The sequence below is a fragment of the Salmo salar genome, chromosome ssa28 (genome assembly GCF_905237065.1).
Source record: "Salmo salar chromosome ssa28, Ssal_v3.1, whole genome shotgun sequence".
Lineage (NCBI taxonomy): Eukaryota > Metazoa > Chordata > Actinopteri > Salmoniformes > Salmonidae > Salmo > Salmo salar.
This window is the reverse complement of record NC_059469.1, coordinates 8,755,814-8,767,183: the sequence shown is the minus strand read 5'-3', so window position 1 is coordinate 8,767,183 and position 11,370 is coordinate 8,755,814. Positions and strand designations below refer to the sequence as shown.

At 41.5% G+C, this 11,370-nt stretch overlaps 1 protein-coding gene across 1 annotated transcript in view; it reads left to right on the top strand.

The window, feature by feature from the left end:
* The first annotated feature begins 6,964 nt into the window (after positions 1 to 6,964).
* The window catches only part of LOC106589430 (neurotrypsin), a 31,105-nt gene continuing 26,699 nt past the window's right edge, over positions 6,965 to 11,370 (top strand). The window contains exon 1 of the mRNA XM_014179414.2: positions 6,965 to 7,334. Coding sequence (XP_014034889.1) covers positions 7,263 to 7,334 — 72 coding nt within the window. The 5' untranslated portion in view covers positions 6,965 to 7,262. The remainder of the gene's footprint in view (positions 7,335 to 11,370) is intronic.

Here is an 11,370-nt window from a genome sequence, read left to right as displayed (position 1 = left end):
CAGAATTTTCTCTCGTCCTGCCAGGTCCATTCTTCCATTTCCTTCTCCTGTGGCTTCCTCCTCTTCTGCTGCTTGGTCCTTTGGTGGTGGGTAGTTCTGTAACGCATGTCTTCATGAATGGACCAAGGCGCAGCAGGTATGTGAATACTCATGGTTATTTTATTACCAAAAAAAAGAGTAAAGCATCCACTTGAAAAAACAATGACGGTGACAACAGTAGCAGTTTTACAGGCTATACACGCAGTGTAAAAACAACTACCCACAAACCCAAGTGACAAACATACTCCTACATATATGACTCCCAATCAGGAACAACGATCCCCAGCTGTTCCTGATTAGGAGTCACAAGACCAACACAGAACACAAGACTGCCACGTCCTGACCCCAAAACTACAACAACAGCTCCATCTGCTGGTCAGGACGTGACATGTTGGTCATTACTGAGACATGGTTAAGAAAGAGTGTTCTGTACACTGATGTTAACCTTTCTGGTTATAACCTTTTTCGGCAAGACAGATCTTCCAAAGGTGGTGGAGTGGCAATCTTTACGAAGGAACACCTTCAGTGCAGTTGTCTACACCAATTCTGTCCCCCAAAAATTGATTAGCTGGTTTTAAGCATTGAAGCTTTCAAATAGCTCTTTGTTGACTGATGCATCGTCCACCATCAGCACTGGCCTGTACCCTACCTGCCCTATGTTCTCTCATGGCCCCTTACACTAAGTCAGAATTTTTCCTGCTAGGTGACCTAAACTGGGACTCCCTAAATCTTTCTCAGATTATTACCAATCCCACAAGGTATGACTCGAAATACCAGAAAAGGTATTCTTTGATGTTATCCTCACAAATAATCCTGATAAGTATCAGTCTGGTGTTTTTAGTAATGACCTTGGTGATCACTGTTTTACGGCCTGTGTTTGTAATGACTGCTCAATTAAATTACCTAATTTGTCATAGACACTTGCAGAAAAACGAATGAGCAAGCCTTCCTTCACGACCTGGCCTCTGTAAATTGGTATAGACTCAGCTTGATCCCCTCTGTCGAAGACGCTTGGACTTTTAAAATATTTTCAGTGGTATTGTTAATAAGCACTCCCCCATAAAGAAAATAACATTTAAAAACAGCCCTTGGTTCGACCGTGAATCTGTCAGAGTTACTCCACCTCAAGAACACCATTTGGTGAAAGGCTCGGCACACAAATACTCAGGCTGACTGGATGTTGTTCAGGCAAATGAGAAATAAGTGCACTCAGGCTATCCGGAAGGCCTTTGGGTCTAACCCCAAGAAGCTCTGGAAAACGGTGAAAGTACTGGAGAATAAACCCTCCTCCTCACAGCTGCCCATGTCCCTTAATGTTGATGAGGATGTGGTTATTACTGACAAGGAGCGTATGGCTTAGCTCTTTAATCACCACTTCATTAAGTCAGGGTTCCTATTTGACTCCGCCATGCCTCCTTGCCCATCCAACACTTCCTCATTTTCCAGCCCTTCTAATATGACTAGCCCTGATGCTCCTTACTCTTTTTACCCTGCCCCACTACACAGCTTCTCCCTGCAGGTAGTCACCGAGTTTGAGATGCTAAAGCAGCTCCTTAAACTTGACCCCAAAAAGACATCTGGGTTAATCTGGTTTCCGCTCAGGTTATGGATGTGTCCCTGCAACTTTAATTAGGGCTAGGCGTCCCGCTAGCGGGACACCTGTCGACAACTTCCGGGGAAATTGGAGGGCGCGCAATTCAAATAAATAATCATAACAATTATGGATATTAAACATTTAGGTACATACAAGTGTCTTATATCGGTTAAAAGCTTAAATTCTTGTTAATCCAACTGCAGTGTCCGATTTACAATAGGCTTTACAGCAAAAGTATTCCATGCAATTGTTTGAGGACGGCGCCCCAGATCAACATATTTTTCCACCGGCACATGCTTCATAAAATCACAAATAGCGATTAAATATTCACTTACTTTTTGAAAATCTTCCTCTCATTTGCAATCCAAAGGGTCCCAGCTACAATATGTAGTGTTGTTTTGTTAGATAAAATCCTTCTTTATATCCCAAAAAGTCAGTTAAGTTGGCGCCATTATTTTGAGTAATCCACTCGTTCAACATGCAGAGAAAGGAATCCAAAAAGCTACCGCTAAACTTTGTTAAAACAAGTCGAAAATAAGTTTATATTTAATCCTCATGTACCCTAAAATGTAATTAAACTATAATATTTCATACGAAAAGAAGTATGTTCAATAGGAAAACGATATTAGCAGGTGCGCATCCTATTCGTTGCGCGTGCAGACTGATGTCCAACTCTGACATGGAACCCAAACCGGCTGCGTGCGTGCACCATTGTGCATAAATGTATTTTGTCCCCCCACACCAAACGCGATCATGACACGCAAGTTAAAATATCAAAACAAACTCTGAACCATTTACATAAATTTTGGGACAGGTCAAAAAGCATTAAACATTTATGGCAATTTAGCTAGCTAGCTTGCACTTGCTAGCTAATTTGTCCTATTTAGCTAGCTTGCTGTTGCTAGATAATTTGTCCTGGGATATAAACATTGAGTTGTTATTTTACCTGAAATGCACAAGGTCCTCTACGCCGACAATTAATCCACACATAAAATGGTCAACCGAATCGTTTCTAGTCATCTCTCCTCCTTCCAGGCTTTTCTTCTTTGAACTTATATGGTGATTGGCATCTAAAATTTCATAGTATTACCAGGACGACCGACAACACAGTTAGTCTTTCAATCACCCACGTGGGTATAACCAATGAGGAGATGGCACGTGGGTATCTGCTTCTATAAAGCAATGAGGAGATGGGAGAGGCAGGACTTGCACTGCGATCTGCATCACAAATAGAACTGACTTCTATTTTAGCCCTTGGCAACGCAGACGCTCATTGACACGCGTGAGCAGTGTAGGTGCAATAATTGAATAATATAGATTTCTAAATTTATTTTGCAATGCTTGCGCACGGGACGCAAAAGTCCCAGTACTAAAACTCATAATTCTTCCTCCTTTTGGAAGAAACAAGCCTGAAACCTTGAACAAAGACTGTTGACATCTAGTGGAAGCCATAGGAATTGCAATCTGGGAGCTGGATTTGGATATGCCCCTATACTTTCCATTGTAAGAGCATGGGCTCTCAAAAAAAAAACGTTTTTTCTTTGGATTTTCTCCTACCATATCTATTGTGTTATAGTCTCATAAATTATTTTAACATTTCTACAAATGTCAAAGTGTTTTCTATCCAATGGTACCAATGATATGCCTATCCTGGATTCTGGGCCTGAGTAACAGGCAGTTTACTTTGGGCACGTCAGTCAGACAGGAAGTGGAGAAAAATAGACCCTATCCTTAAGAAGTTTAATGGTCCTAAATTATGTCACCACTGCCCTTGAGTCTATGCAATGTTGTGCTGCTATTTTTATTGACTTGGCCAATGCTTTTGATATGGTAGACCATTCCATCCTTTTGGGTCAGCTAAGGAGTATTGGTGTCTCTAAGGGGTCTTTGGCCTGGTTTGATAACTACCTCTCTCAAAGAATGCAATGTGTGAAGTCAGAACAACTGCTGTCTCAGCCACTGCCTGTCACCAAGGGAGCACCCCAAGGCACAATCCTAGGCCCCACGCTCTTCTCAATTTACATCAACAACATAGCTCATGCAGTAGGACGCTCTCTCATACATTGATATGTAGATGATACAGTCGTGTACTCAGCTGGCCCCTTGTGTGTTAAACGCTCTACAACAAAGCTTTCTTAGTGTCCAAGCTTTCTCTGCCCTTAAAATCTTGTTCTGAACACCTCCAAAAAAAAAGGTCAGGTGGTTTGATACATTCAACACCCGTTCTGCCAGTCACATTCTGTTAAAGGCCCCCAAAGCACACACATCCCTGGGTCACTCCTCTTTTCAGTTCACTGCAGCTATCGAATGGAACAAGCCATAAAAAACACTCAAACTGGACAGTTTTATCTCCATCTCTACATTCAAAGACTCAATCATGGACACTTACTGACACTTGTGGCTGCTTCGCGTGATGTATTGTTATCTCTACCTTTTTGCCTGGGCCTAACAATGTTTGTGCTGCTAGCATGTTGTGCTGCTGCGATGTTGTGTTGCTACGGTGTTGTTGTCATTTTGTGTTGCTACCAAGCTGTGTTGTTGTCTTACGTCTCTCTTTGTGTAGTGTTGTGGTGTCTCTCTTGTCAACATGTTTTTTAATCTCCGTCCCCGAAAGAGGCCATTTGCCTCTTGGTAGGCTGTCTTTGTAAATAACAATTTGTTCTTAAACTGACTGCCTAGTTAAATAAAGGTTAAATAAAAACACAAATAAACAAGAAGTCATAAAAAAAGATGGCACTTCTAAAGCCTATTTCACACCATAGTTTGCTCAAATTTCAATATAAAATGTATTTCATTTTGATTTCGGCACAAATTAAAATGTGGCACTGACTCACCAATGGATTGATGTTTCAGAATTGTCTCAATGAAGAGTTTGGCGTTCGACTAGCCATGTGTGACATGCACACGTGGTTACAAGCCTGCTAGAGTTAGCGGCAGGCAGACGAGCAACATCCACCATCGCAAACCGGATTAAGCCTGAGCTGTAATGTGAAGCTAACTGAAGCTGTTTAGTTTAAGAAAACCCTGAGGAGATATAGCTTGCTTCTTAGGATACCCCTCTGGTCAATGGCAACCTTTATCAAGTAAGACACACTTGACATCCTCGCACCGACATTGTGTGTTGTGCTTCGTTGTCTTGCGGTTACAATCACTCTTACAAACAAACAAATCTAATTTGTACTGAGTGATAACTGTAAGGATTGCCACAAAACAAGGATTACCACACTACACCAGATCATCACTGGCAAATTGTGAATTACTGTGTGTGTGATCACAACATAAGTGAGAGAACTTGAATTCCATTCCTAACCTCAATATGGCGCTGCCCAGTACTCGTAGCAAAAATCTTTCTGAGGAGAACTATGTTACTGCTGAAACCTTATGAGAGACCCTTGCCCAACAAAATACTATGAAGAAATGCTAAACAGACAGGAGGCCAACTTCCAATCTTTTATGCAGATTGTGTTAGATTGATGTGCTAGTCAGGGAACTACAAGACCTTAAGACCAGTTTGCAAACTCCCAAAAAGCCATTAATGAGCTAAAAACAACGGGAAAAAAGCTCAATTACAATGAAACTCAAGTTCACAGTCTTGTCTCGACACCTAAAAGGTGTTCCCCGAAATGTCTGACTGCCTTGAGAGACGTTACATGGAGAATCAAAGCAGGCACAACAACATTGTAATTGAGTGAATCGTGTCTGATCATTTGGCTGAAACATGGGCTGACACCGAGCGCAAAGTGCAGGAGATGTTTACAAACAATCTGAAGCTGGACTCAAAAACCATTGAAATTGAACATGCATAGAAGAATGGAAAATTCAGATGGAATGCTGAAAGACCACTGCTGGTGGCGGTCAAACTGCTGAGGTTCAAGGACAAGCAGCTAATCCTCTCCAAGGCGAGAAGATTCCGGAAAAACACATCCGTATACATCAACAAGGACTTCTCCGACAGACTGCATAAGAAGAGAGTAGAGCTGCTCCCTGCTATGAGGTAGGCCAGCTGTCATCAGTGTGGATAGCCTTGTTGTGAGGCCCGGAATGATGAGGAACCACAGAGAATGGAGAGATCATGGATCCCCATCTCAACAGTGTTCATGAAAACACGACTCTGTATTCTGACGGTCTATCTCATTGTCAGTGATTGAATCAGTCACTTAATTTCATCATAACTGATATCTTCAACATGAACTCTTGACCATGTCTGACAAATCGCTACTCATTTCATCCAATTAATGATGTGATTTATAATTCATCCTTTCTACAATCTATGTGTATTGAACCATTTTCCATCTTCTCAATGAGGACGAGCTTGGTATAGCAATGTCTGAAACATCTAGCTGGAATATAAATTACACCAAATGCTACACATTCCATTGACCAATTTAAGATTGATTTGATAAGAGAAAATGACTCCCATAGAAATACTTTTCGATCTGGAAGTGATCCTGACATAAACTATTTAAAGCAGTCTTTTGTCTAACTGTAAGTATTATCTTGAGAAAGATTTAATTGCTGACATCAACCAGAAAAATATATTTTGAAAGACTGCCTTATCTCTTTTGCATATAAATGCCTCAATTTTTTTAATAATCTTATCCTTGAATTATCTAGCATTATTTACAGTTTTTCAATTCTTGGAGTTACAGAGGCGTGGTTGGAAAAACAGCCCCAGACCATTATTCCTCCTCCACCAAATTTTACAGTTGACACTATGCATTGGGGCAAGTAGCATTCTCCTGCTATCATCCAAACCCATATTTGTCCGTCGGGCTGCCAGAGAACGCGTTTCCAGTGCTCCAGAAACCAATGGCGGCAAGCTTTACACCACTCCAGCCAACGACTTGGCATTGCGCATGGTGATCTTAGGCTTCTTGGCCATGGAAACCCATTTCATGAAGCTCCTCATTCAAACAGTTCTTCTGCTGAAGTTGCTTCCAGAGGCAGTTTGGAACTCGGTAGTGTGTTGCAACTGAGAACAGACAATGTTTACGCGCTATGAGCTTCAGCACTTTGCGATCCCGTTCTGTGAGCTTATGTGGCCTACCACTTCACAACTGAGCCGTTGTTGCTCCTAGATGTTTCCACTTCACAATAACAACACTTACAGTTGACCAGGGCAGCTCTAGCAGGGCAGAAATTTGAACTGACTTGTTGAAAAGGTGGCATCCTATGATAGTGCCACGTTGCTCTTCTACTGCCAATGTATGTCTATGGATATTGCATGGCTGTGGGGTCGAGTTTATACACTTGTCAGCAACGGTTGTGGCTGAAAGCTGAATCCACTCATTTGAAGAGGTGTCCACATACTTTTGTATATATAGTGTAGATCCCAACCGAAAGCGGTTCTCCTTCCCTCAAGGGCAGGGGTGGTGATATGTGTTTGTTTCTGTTCAGTAGAAGAGATGTGTGTTCAGTAGAAGAGATGTGTGTGTTCTTCCATCACATCGAGGGAGATAGAGAGCGCGCGAGCAAGAGGGAGAGAGAAAGAGCGAATGAGCCAGAGACAGAGCTCTCTTGGCATCCTCTGTCGAGTCCGTGCGCGGCAGAGAATAGCGGTCTTATGGGACAGAGATGGTAGAGGTGTGTCGTTTCTTTATCAGCCTATGACACTGACACAGCGGCCAGGATGGATCTAACCACCCGGAAAATGATGCTTCTGATCGGTCTCAGCTGCCTCTGGCTCCAAGTGCTTTCAGAGGTAAGCTACTATGATCACTTGCTGTATGTGTTTAGTGGCTATAATTGCGTTCATTTTCAAGGTGCTCCCTATTTTCTCACCATTTCATGGCCAGCATGCAGCCTATGTTTACTCTTGCGGTTATCTTGGGCCGGGTCGAACTTACAAAACTGATTTAATCTAAATGAAATGAACCTGGAGAAATAGCTTACGTTAAATAAAGCAACAATGCTCCTTTTTCTTTTGAAGGTGCGCCCCATTTTTTCTCCACCGACATAACGGTCATTATAGGCTAGGTGCTACACACTAAAAACAAATGGTTCTATATAGGGCCAAGTAAAGGTCCTTTGCTTATAACCATAGCAAAACCCTTTTGGTTCTATATGGAACCTTTTTTGAAGGTTCTATAAAGCTCTGGAAAAGCTGGATGTCTAATTGAGAACTTCTGACTTAGTCAACCATTCTCAATCGGTCCAAAATATTCTAATGAGTCACCACCCCTACATTTTAATTATCACCAAAAGGGTAAAGAACCCTTTTTGAACTGCAAATAACCATTGAAGGGCTTAAAGGGTTGTTTGGATCAGTATGGTTCCATATATAACCATCGCCGTTCCCAAAGAACCCTTGAGGAACCCTCATTTTTTTGTGTGTAGCCTACATGTTATCATGGTTGGAATCACAGACCTCACTATAATGGACCATCGTATACGTTTAGTTGCGTTTTTTTATGATTTTTTATTTCAACAATACTTTATTTTAGCCTATAGCTCGGCTGCGTCAAGGAGTAGAGACTAATTGTGCTGGACAAAGCAGTTTGAATATAGGTACATGCATTCCTTATTGGCACACGCACACGTGCACACGCGCACGCACACACACACACACACACACACACACACACACACAGGTTCCCTCATAACGGGCTATCACAGGAACCAACCCCTGCTTTTTCGCCCCGGTGATGAACGGTAACACCACGCGCTATTGCCCTTTGTCGCAGCAATTCAATCAACCTCCCTCAGCCTTCCAACAGCGCATCTACCTAATTTGCATCTACAATATGTATGATGTTGGGTTGTGGCCTGTCTATATTATAACCATAAAGCCTTAATGAGACGCAATGTAGCGCGATCGCCTATAGGATAGGCTTAAGTGTTGGGCCATATTCGAGGTTATCCTTTCATGCAGATCATTCAGAGTGGGTATTATATTACTGTCGCACGGATCTCTTAATGTGCATCTTTTAGATAAGGAGATTGGATGGAAATGGGGGGAGTGATGTGAGGTGGATTGTTGTTAGAATGCACACTAAAAGGGTTATTTGGGAAGGGTGGGTGATGGTTCTGACTATTTGAGCCCCACAATGGTTCTTTGCCGTTAAGAAAAGTGTTCTTTGCTCTTTTAGCGATAATTAAAATGTATGGGGCGGTGGCTCATTAGAATATTTTGGGGCGTGGTTTGCTCGCAGCTCTTTTTGTGCAACCGTTGAATGCGTGTCATTACAATTGATATCGTGTTGAGTTACGCGAATTTACGTTGAATAAGACTATGACCAGTGACAGTTTCATGTATTGCCTTCTGTCAACTAAGAACAGTTGACTGAATCAGTGGTTTTCAAGTCTCTCCTCAGGGACCCACAGCTGTTGTACAGGGAGCACATCTAACTCAATTTGTCAATTAAAACAATAATAACCCTTTAGGAATTATAACAATGTAATATGGTTTACCAGGATTAAAAGAAATGATGGTTCTTCAAAAGGATTAAAAAATAAACTTTGAGATTAACAAAAATTCTTTATAGAATAATTCTCCATAGAGATTATATAATGAACCATCAAAAAGGGTTCTCTTTATCCCCAAAAAGGGTTGTAACCATAGCAAACCTTTTTTGGGGTGCTATATATAACCTTTTATTAATGGTTATTTATATAATCTTAGGAAAGGGTTCTTTATAGCACCATAAATCTTATAGTCCACAGGCTGTCATTGTATACGAATTTGTTCTTAATTGATTTACCTGGATAAATAAGGTAAACAAATATTCAATTTAGAACCTAATGAGCTTGGTTCTTTATAGACCTTCAAAAAAAGGTTATACATAAAGCACCTGCTTAGCAAAGCATTTTAGCTAACCCTTCTCTAACTTTTTACCTTTATTTAACTAGGCAAGACAGTTAGGAACAAATTCTTATTTACAATGACGGCCTAGGAACAATGGGCTAACTGCAGAACAACAGATTTTTACCTTGTCAGCTCGGGGATTCAGTTGCTAGGCTAACACACTAACCACTAGGCTACCTGCCACCTCAGGTAGCCTAATTCTCCTAACCTGTGATGTTAATGCTGCTAACCTGCCACGAAAAGTCACTTTAGTAGCTGTATACCATTGTCAAAACCTGTGTGGTGTGTATAGGCCATGGCTGGTTGTGAGAGGGTCAGGGTCATGGGGGAAGCCATGTTTCATCCAGACCAGGGACATTAGAAGTAGATCACATCAGAGGCCAGATCAGCTGTGTAAACCATATGTTACAAGACACTGATTATTTGTCAATATAGTAGATTGCAATTCTCTCTAATCATCAATGCTGAGGAATTATAAACCCCTTTGGTTCCTCAAACCCTATGAGGCGTATATCAATTAAATGGTCCATCAATCAATCAGTGAATTCATCTATTTTAACGTTTCATTTTTTCAGAATAAATCAGAAGGTTTGTATTGTATTATTTATGAAACCATGTAGATACGTGAGTGTTGAGTGTGGTGTTAATGTAACAGAGGTGGTTTGGTGAAATGTGAATCAAGTGAACACGTCCATGTGAAGAGAAACCTTGCCCTGAGACCTGAAGACTGGGCTTGGCTGACAGTCTTGTGGTGCATATCTCTGTGTGTGTCTGTACCGGTTCTGTGTGACCCCGTCTCTGGGTGCCTGTGCAGTCACCTGTGCTATGCAGATTGAAGGCTACCAGTATGTTCCAATACCAACACAATTTTACCGTTTAGAATGCATGCTCAATATACTGATTCATTCAAAGTGGTGTGCTAGTGTGGATATTGGAACAGATCGAGCTGTGCTGCGGTAACATCTGAATGCTGCTATGTCAGTATGATAACCGTGACATTGATATGAGTGGAGATATCAGCATGTTAGATTTTCATCAGAGACTCCTGTTCACTGTGTAATATGATTAACCAGAGCAATGCCAAAGGACCCATAACTGACTTTGGGGAAATGCCGTGCGAAATGACTAAAAGCTCAATGTAAATCTGTGTGTGTCAGAGGCAAAGCAACGGCAGGGCCTTTTCCAGGCCCTGCCAGATTGAATACTGGCCCGCCCAATCAGGCTGGCTTAAAATCTATAAAAAATATTGTCTCCTGACTAATTAGAAATGTTGAAAAATGAGGTAGAAGGTTCCTGGGATCTAATTGGTTATATCGCAATCATATGGTAGCCCTAGGGTGACCACATTTAAAATACCCAAACGCGGGACAACAGGATGATTTTGCGGGACATTCATGGGACAGTGTAGCCTACATGAGTCTAACTGGTGTAGTGCTAATTTCTAAGGGGCTGGAGTGCAATACACATTTAAATTATGTTTGTTGTACCGATAGATGTAGCCTATTGCATATCATTATAGAATATGCATAAAATGCATCCTCCAATTGCAACGTCTGCCTATGCCCACACATAACTATATTTTTAATACCCTCAAACACCAAGTTAGGCATACCTAATTTCAAAATAGGCCATGGCATCATCACTGTCAATCATGAATGATAATTCTTCATATTCAAACCATATATCCTGAGCCTGCTTTTATTGTAGCTGGGGATTTTAACAAAGCAAATTTGAGAATTTGAGCTCAAGGATTATCAATGACAACAGGATGTACCTAAGCTCAATTTCAAGTCTCATGGCTTGGTTTTTGCACTGACATGCACTGTCAACTGTGGGACTGTCACGTCCTGACCAGTAAAAGGGGTTGTTTGTTATTGTAGTGTGGTCAGGGCGTGGCAGAGGATGTTTGTTTTGTGTGTTTCGGGGTTTTTGA